This window comes from Leptinotarsa decemlineata, unplaced genomic scaffold (genome assembly GCF_025532065.1).
Source record: "Leptinotarsa decemlineata unplaced genomic scaffold, Ldec_3_MD MMD2_P_RNA_scaffold_2, whole genome shotgun sequence".
In the NCBI taxonomy this organism is placed as follows: domain Eukaryota; kingdom Metazoa; phylum Arthropoda; class Insecta; order Coleoptera; family Chrysomelidae; genus Leptinotarsa; species Leptinotarsa decemlineata.
In genome coordinates this window covers 10,526,115-10,535,621 of record NW_027412529.1, presented here as the reverse complement: position 1 = coordinate 10,535,621, position 9,507 = coordinate 10,526,115, and the positions used below count along the sequence as shown (strand labels likewise).

Below are 9,507 nucleotides of genomic sequence, written 5' to 3'. Positions count from 1 at the left end.
GTTTCGTTATGAAATTTTGTTTACCCTTTGTTATGCCTTCAGAAATTATCAGACATGTCTATAGGAATAATGCTAAAGTGTTGAAATGTTATCTAAACTTTCAGTACAATGACATACACTTTAATTAGGTACACTATAGAAAGATAATTTTTCCTTATACTGGTACTTTTTATTATGGTTTTTTTAGTGCATTTCATTATTTCAACTTCCATTGTCTAATATAATATAAATTGATTTGAAATCCCTGAAAAAATCTACATGAAATTAAAAAGATTAGCTGAAAAAAGAACGATTATATTAAGCAAAAAAAGCTAAAATAACAATGAAATAAAATACAAGCAACAATAAAAAAATTCAAAAATTGAAATATTAACATGAGATGAAAATTAAAAATTAAAAGATTTCAAGCCAAGTTACTTCACGACGTTTCGATTGTTAGTATCCACAACCGTCTTCGGGTGATACGCCATGGTAATCGAAGAAAAGTGTGAGCAAAACCTTGACACTTGATACAATGCATTTTATTATTAGTCAACATCAATTAAACACACACACATATATATATATATATATATATATATATATATATATATATATATATATATATATATATATATATATATATGTACATATATATATATATATATATATATATATATATATGTACATATACCTAAACACACTCATGAAAATAACATATTTACACTCACACAATCATTTACATACATCTCACTATGTATACACTGAAATCATACAAAATTACAATTATATACTTATAATTAATTATTTTTTATATCGATCCAGTGATGAATATTTGCTCTGGGAGCAAATCTCTGGGAGATTTGAAGAGAGTAAGGGAGTTTATATCTCTGATATGGGCGGGTATAACATTATATAACCTAGGAGCAAGATAGGTACAGCTGCGTTGTCCAATAGTTTTTGACATTTTTGGTACTTCAATCGAATGTATTCTATAACTTGTATGATGTAAGTGATCAACAGTTTTAGCATCTTTGAGATTTTTTCGTTGATATACCAGTAATGTTAGAGCAAAAATTTGTCGTATGTCCATCAGTTCGACTTCAGTGTATAGATCGTCGCTTGGGTAAGTATAGGGTCTATTCAAAATGATCTTAATAATCCACTTGTGGAGTGTCTCCAAGTACTTAAGGTAATAATTAGTAACCCCTCCCCATGCGATAATACCATACAACAGATGTGTTTTTACTAATGCATGATAGACAATTTCAATATGTTTTTGGTCAAGGATGTTTTTTAGGTATATAAATTTATATACCATATATCTCAGTTTTTTTGTCAGATTATTTATATGCGTGTTCCACTTCAAGTTACTGTCAAGCGTAATACCTAAATATTTAACTGTGTTCGTTGATTTGAGTTGTACTATATCATCTGAATTCTACAATCTATAGATGAATAATTGGGTAGATTTGATTCGTAGCTTGTGAAAGTTTACTACTGAAATATTCCATGATTACGGGGAATGAAGATGTCACTTGTTCTTTCAAGATATCCCAATTCTTTTCTTTGAAGAAGAATACAGTATCAGCAAAACAGGTTATCTCAGCAGGAATAGGTAGGTCAAATAGAGAATTGATATAAATAATGAACAAAATTGGACCGAGCACTGTTCCCTGGGGGAACCAAATATCTTATAGTTCTGTTAGTACTCATTTCATCATTAATACTTACGCATTGTTTTCGGTCTTCAAGATAGGTTTTCATCAATCGAAGTGTAATCCCCCTGAATCCGATGTTCTCGAGGGTTTTTAGTAAATCTGGATGGCTAAAGGTATCAAACGCTTTTGCGAGATCAACGAATAGACAAATGGCGGGCTCCTTCGAATCTAAAGGGTTGTACAGTTTTTTAATTAAATCCGCTATAGCGTCCTGAGTTGATCTCCCATTCATAAACCCATATTGTTTCTCGGAAATCAAACTGTTTCGTTTGGTATAGTCTACTATTACTATTCGTGCTTTTATAATTTTCTCGAAGATTTTAGAGATATTTGAGAGAATAAATATGGGCCTGTAGTTTGATACATCATGCCTGTCTCCAGATTTATAAATTGGTTTGATTACAGCAATTTTTAGCAAGACTATAAACACATTCTTTGAGTGCTCGATCCAATCTCATCCATCCCTGGTGCCTTGTTCGATTTCAATTCTTTGATGAATTTAATCACTTCGTACTCCTCCGCTGGATACAAATAAAGCGAATTCAAAGCCTCCTATGTGAAAATTTTCTTTCACATTTTATTTTGCTTGCCAGGTTTATGGGTAAAAAACTCATTGAACTTTTCCGCTATGAGTTGTTTGTCTTGAATCATGTTATCTCCCAGTTTAATTTCTTTTATTTCCACTTCAGCTTTCCTATTCTCGATATTATTTAGGCAACGCCACATATTTTTTGGGCAACTCTCATTTTTTTCCACTTCACTTCTATAATAATTATACTTCCGCTCTAATCAAATCATTCAATCTATTTCTATATGATTTAAATTTGTTTAGTTCATTGTTTCCCGGGTTTTTAGTTACTTCATGGTACATGTTATTTTTTTCATTTATTGAGATTACCAACCCATTTGAAATCCAAGGATTTCTTTCAATGTGTTTTCTTTGTATTTCTTTTATCAGACTGCATTTTGTTATATACTGTTTAAGGACTGTGCTGAAGGACTCGGTTGTTTCATCTACGTTATTACTTTCATAGACATTTAACCAGGTACTTATGATGCACTGTTTGGAACCTTTGGTGTAGTAATGAATATTGAGTTTTTTCCCAACACCAAATCGTTATTTTTACCACATCGACACGTGTTTCGATCACCAAGTGATCATCTTCAATGGTAATGGTAATGAGGAGCCAATGTGGAGGGTTAGAAAAGAAACAAGCACGTACAGGTATATTCCTGACAGTTCACATCACTGTGGACAGCACAAACGTGCTGGGTTGAATTTTTTAGTGCATCGTCATTTGACTTTCTCTCTAACACATGATAGGTTCACAAAAGAAAAACGTAACATACAGGAAATAGCAGCCACTAACGGTTTCTCGAGGGGTATTGTAGATGACATAATAAGGACGAAGAAGTTAAGGTTAAGAATGAACGAAATCTCGACTTTCAGAAAGGAGAAAAACCAAGATAAATACATCTCAGTTCCATACCACCAAAATACGAGGAACTTTGGAAATATTTTCAAGGAACTAGGTATGAAGGTGGTTTTTAAAACAAGTCATACACTACAGAGCCTTTTGGGAAGTTCAAAAGACAAAGTCGAGAATTCAGAAAAGTCTGGAATTTACGAAGTTGAATGTAAGGACTACGATGCAAAATATTATGGACAGAAAAAAAAACTATTAAAGTAAGATATAAGGAATACATAGCACACTTAAAATATGGAAGACCTGAAAAATCAGCAGTCGCCCATCATATTTTGCAACAAAACCATTCCATAGACTTCAGTTCATTAAGATTAGTTAGACAAGTTAACAACAACAGATAACTAGATGCCTATGAGAGTGTAGAAATAAGTAAACACAATAATATTATGAATAACGATGACGGACCTATACCAAAGAGCATACTATATAGCTTGTTAAAATAAAATAAAATAATGTTGTTGGGTTTACTGATTACTACATAAGGACACATTACAAAAATTAATTTGGATAGGCAATATTGTGAAATTAATTTTTATATATCTGAAAATTGTTTTATATAAACATATATTGTGAAATAATAGGTAAGGCAAAATTGTAAAATTAATTTAGGTTTTTTACCTGTATGGTTGGTACGCCTGGATGGTTTACCTGTATGGGTTACCTTTATAGCATAAATAGGGTTAGCTCGCATTAGTTTCTAGTTTTAATCTTCCTCTTTGAAGATGATCACTTGGTGATCAAAACACGTCGAGGTGTTAAAAATAACGATTTGGTGTTGGGAAAAAACTCCAGTAATATTCATTTAACCAGGTTATTTCCACCAGCATTTTCCTCAGTTTATAGTAATCAATAAAAGTTTTGTATCATTTTTTGAGTTTGTGTTTATTCTTTTTTCAGCTGAAAATGTTAAGTTATGTTCGAGACGAGTGAACCAACATAAAAAAAATTGAAAAAAACGCTTATCGAGTGTACGTAGTCCGCTAAATTTGAACATCCACCATATTTTTTGATCGGACCTCATATACTTATCACGTTAGCGACACACTTCGAAACATGCAAAACTAATGATTGCACAATTTGTCCTAATTATTTGCATAGGAAACATACACATCGTGTTTTTAACATGGTGTCAAGTTTTCTCCAATTATTCGCTGATTAGTTGTGGGGAAATATTTCATTTTGTCCAAAAGAATAATGATGTCTCTCCAATTGACGATGCAACTTTTTCATAAGTGAATTTTCCACAATTTTCAAAAATTCAAGAAACTTCACAACAAACTTGAAATAAATGGTTTTGATGAACCAAACATTGCTCCGTTGATTGGATGTTATTTTTTTTACATTTATCATGTTTCAAAGAAGTAGCTAGGTATTTCATCATGATTTTGGGGATGAAAACTACCAAAATATTGTACCATACCTTATTTGACTCGCACATTAGATATGGGAATATGTAATAAAAATCAACTTAATTTTTGCTCTGCAAAAACGTGCTGTTCGCTACCTTTGCAAAGTTGGTTCCCGAGTATCCTGCAAGGAACTGTTTGAGAAATATAACTTTCTCAAATCATAAACGAGCACTTTTCACGCTTTTCGCCAACCAAGTTGAAGTCTTCAGGAGATGAAGAAAATGTTTTCTCCATCTCCTGCTTCAAAAAGATAATTTTATGCTCTGTCCATCTGAGCAGTAGAGTGCTCCAAAACATTACCATGCATAGTGCACGTGATCTTCCAGACAAGGCTGCTTGTACAGAGTCGCACTAAGGAACGACTAATTTTTTTTAATATGGCTGGGTATAGGAAAAATTTTTAGGTGGAATCTAGGGACACAAATTTGCAGTTTTTTCAGTTATTTACATTTCAAAAATGTTTAAACATGTACACACCACAGGCGTTAAAACGTAACTGACCACTGCGACACTGTAACAATGAATTCCGCCAGCCGATTGCAGTTGTATCTGATTAGCCAGCATAAGGAGGCTTGTTTATTTTACCCAATAGATGCAAATGTGCGTGGTGATCATGCTTTGATCGCGCATCTATCTTTGCTTGGGTTACTTTTTTTGTTTAATATAAATATTGAAATGAACAGCATTTCTTTTGGTTTATTAGATGAGTTGAAAAAGTTTGAACTGATAGTAGATGTTGACTTGAAATATTATAAACACGTTAACGAACCACTTCAATGGGTTTAAGTCAATCTGACAATTATATATGTAGTAATGGTCATCTTTCTTCTCATAATAAAAAATATGAGCTGAGGCTCATTCACAGAAACACACTGCCGACATATTTTCCTTCATTCAATAGATATAAATTAGTGAACCACATCAACAAGAAGAATTTATCATACATTCAGGAGTAGGTACATTATTTTTACAGCGTCGATTTCGTAAGTGAATCGTGCTCATTCATATCTGTGCTGTTTATAATGTTGTATATTCTGATTTCATGTCATTACCCATAAAAATATAAAACAACCCAAAATCAATATAAATGTCCCCCGAACTGATATTTCAAATATAGTAATGAGATATTTTCATACAATATTTTTCAAGGTTAAGTGGAAAAACAACGATGGTGAGACTTAACTGGCATCAGGTTCATATTCTCCATGAGTTAACAATAAATCCATCTGGGAACCGTTCGATCTTCAGTGAATATTATATATGTATCGTTTATTTAGCACAAGCTAATGCAGTTACAATATTAGTCTTAATCTAATTTAAAAATTTAAATGTCACAATTAAAATTTAAAATCATGTACATTGAAACATATAAATAAAAACAGCACAATAAATAAAATAAAAAGAAGAAAAAAAAAAGCATTCAACGAACTACCGGAGGATATTAAGAATGCTACCTCTCTAAATATATTTAAAAGAAAATTAAAAGTGCACCTTTTAGACCTACAAAGTGTTTAGTATAGGAACCTGCTAATACAGTTTTTTTTTCTTTTTTTTATTTTATTTATTGTGCTGTTTTTATTTATATGTTTCAATGTACATGATTTTGAATTTTAATTGTGACTTTTAAATTAGATTAAGACTAATATTGTAACTGCATTAGCTTGTGCTAAATAAACGATACATATATTGATCACAAATACATCTATAAAAGAAAATTGATCAAGGGTTATATCCCAAGTTCACCAAGTTTAATCAGTTGAAATGTGTGCAAGTGTATCAAATTATCATTCCAAAATCAATAACAGAAAATACAATTTAATTATATTTAGTGACATTAGAACATATAACAAAAAAAAAATAAATTTTTGTAGATAATTGGTGATACATTTTCGTCATTGCCCACTTTGTGTTCATTTCTTTCTTTAATATTCAGTGTCGGTTCTAAATTTATTTTGGATATTTGTGAACGTGTACCAATAGGGTTGTAGTAAAGTGTTCATGGCTATGATTAATTGAAATTTAAAAAAATCATTATTTTTTCAAATTTGAATGTCTTGGTTGACAAACGATTCATGGTCTAATCGAAAGTATACAAAATACGCAGTATGCAGTTGATCGGTAGCTTACCTTCTTCTGTTCCCTATTCCTGGTACCGGCGTACAACACTGCCAAATTGCTTGCTTTCACTTATTTCTTTCCCAAAATTAGTTGCTACAAACTCGAAAATATTGTGTTGACAGCACCAATCTCTAAATAGTATGTTTTTCACCGAATTGTGTTCATTTTATAGGTTAAAAAATTCGAATGCAAATCATTGCTGTAAAACTCTGTAAAAGCTGCCTAGCCTTCCACATTTTCATACATTGAGGGAAATCGTTTCAAAATATTTTAGAAGCCGACAACCCACAATACATTAGGTAGCTTAGGTAGTTCTATAATTATTCTTCTTGGTTTCTTGTATTTGCATCAGGAAAGAAAGAAAAGTATTAGTACAAGAAACTGTTAATTAACTTATTATTATGGATATAATCTAGAGCATCAGTTCTCAAACTGTGGGTCGCGACCCCCAGGGGGGTCGCGTGGTGTGTCCAGGGGGTCGCGGGATAAGGAGGAAAATCAAAAAAACAAATCAGTCATAGCTGTAGTTTTTATTAATAACAAAATTTATAGGCTACACAAATTTGTAATACACATACAAGTTGAAAAAGGTGTAATAATATTTAATGGGAAACATGAGCTTGTTTGGAATTAACCAATTTTTTTATGTCCGGAATGAGTTTTGTAATACACAAAAGAATGTCATTTTCCAGGGTCAAACGATTTCTTGATTTTGTTTTGATATTCACCATTTTGGAGAAACCTTGTTCACAGTTATAAGACGTAGAAAATGGCATTAAAGTCTGTAATGCTTTTGTAGACAGTTCTGGGTATTCATTTTTAATACCTATCCAAAATTTGTCGATACAAGCACTGTTAAAAGTGAGTTTTGCTGACTGATCACTTGAAATTTCGATCAGTTGATCATGTTGACGAGCAGTTAGCTCAGCTTTTGTTACGACTTGATCACTGAACGGATTGACTACCCACAAAACCCCACTCGTATCCTTATTTGGAATGTAATCTGTCAACTGTTCAATCAAACCTTCGAGATGAGAAGTTACTAGTAAGGAGAGAGATGAAGTGTCAGGGGATGTACAGTAGGATGTAGACAGAAACCCTATAAACTCTTGAGTTAGTGTAAAATTTTCAAAATCTTCTTTCTTAACTCTTGCGTTCCAAACACTGAGTTTTTTTACAAATGCATTTACTCTGTCTTGAGCATATATCATATTTTTGTCTGGTCCTTGTAGGGATAAGTTCAAAATATTAAGGTGAGAGAAGATGTCAGCCAAATAAGCAAGCTTAACCAACCACTTTTCATCACTGAAAAAAGTGGAAAGTTCGGGTTTACTATCAACCAAAAATAACAACATTTCTGACTTTAATCCAAACAGTCTGCTTAATACATTACCACGGGATAGCCACCGTACTTCAGTGTGAAATAAAAGATGTTTATGCAAGGCTCCTACCTCTTCACACAAAATATTAAACATCCTACTTTGCAGCGGGCGACTTTTAATGTAGTTCACTATCTTGACAGCTTCATTTAAAACTTGCCGTAATTCATCTGGCATTTTCTTAGCTGCCAAAGCTTGCCTATGTAAAAAGCAGTGAACACAGCTTGCATTCGGTGTCAATGATTTCAACCTGGCAATTAAGCCACTCTTCTTTCCCGTAAGGGCCATTGCTCCATCACTACAAATTGAAACACATTTCTTCCAATCAAATTCAAAAGGTTCAGTTGCTTGAACAAACACCTTATAAAGACTTTCACCTGTTGTATTATTCGGCAGGGGCTTACAAAACAAAATATTTTCATGAATAGCATCACCGTACCGGATGAAGCATAAAAACTGAGCACAGTTGGCAACATCTGTTGACTCATCCAACTGAATTGCAAAAAAAGTACTGTCTTTTATTTGTTTCTTTAGCTGGTTCTGAACATCTTCAGCCATGTCTCATATTCTTCTTGAAATAGTATCATTTGATAACGGGATTTTTTTCAATTTTTCAGCATCTTGAGGACTGATTATATTTGAAACCATATCAATTGCAGCAGGAAGAATTAATTCCTCAGCAATTGTATGGGGTTTCCCTTTTTTAGCAATCTTCAGTGCTACCTCGTATGAAGCTTTAAGAGCATTCTTATTAACATTAGCAAGATCCGTAATGTTTACCTGTTGACTTCGAAGGGAGAACAGTTTTCTTTGGAAAAATTCCACTGGTTTGTCTTTCAAAGCAAAATGTTTAGTTTCTAGATGGCGTTTCATTTTCGAAGGCTTCATGCTTTCAGCTGACAACACTTCATTACACACCACACATTGAGGTTTGTCTGCCAGTTCAGTGAAACCGAATTGTATGTACGACTGGTCATATTTGCGGAATTTTGTCTTTCTGCACTCACTAGCACTAGCATCACTACTTGACGACGGTCTTCTTAAAAACTTATCCATTGCTACTTTTTCTAACTGTATTTGCTCGCAATACTACTCACAAGTACACACACAGTGTTGAGTGATCGACTCAAGAAGCCAGACTGTCATGTCGTCTGCCGTTCACCGGCTAGCAGAGAGTGCGCGCGCAAACAGGCCCTATGAGTCATCATTGCTTTGTCATTGTTCGTGCCACGAAGTGAGTTATCCCACTTTCTCTTATTATAAACAATTCAAGTGACAACAATTTGTATTTATTTTTATTAGTTAATAGTATTTTTATGGATAAAACTTAGCCAATAGTGTTTTTTTTATTTTTGTTTATATTTAAAAATAGGGGGGTCGCCGAAATACTAGGTCTAAAAAGGCGGTCGCAGTG

At 33.0% G+C, this 9,507-nt stretch overlaps 1 protein-coding gene across 1 annotated transcript; it reads right to left on the bottom strand.

The window, feature by feature from the left end:
- Positions 1-7,316: 7,316 nt before the first annotated feature.
- On the bottom strand, positions 7,317-8,651 carry LOC141487483 (zinc finger BED domain-containing protein 5-like). Its single transcript, XM_074186575.1, has one exon. The coding sequence runs from the start codon at positions 8,649-8,651 to the stop codon at positions 7,317-7,319; it is 1,335 nt and encodes a 444-aa protein (XP_074042676.1).
- Between the last annotated feature and the right edge of the window lie 856 nt (positions 8,652-9,507).

Excerpts from the sequence above, each read along its gene's own strand:
- LOC141487483 (XM_074186575.1), bottom strand. The coding sequence starts at position 8,651 with ATGGCTGAAGATGTTCAGAACCAGCTAAAGAAACAAATAAAAGACAGT.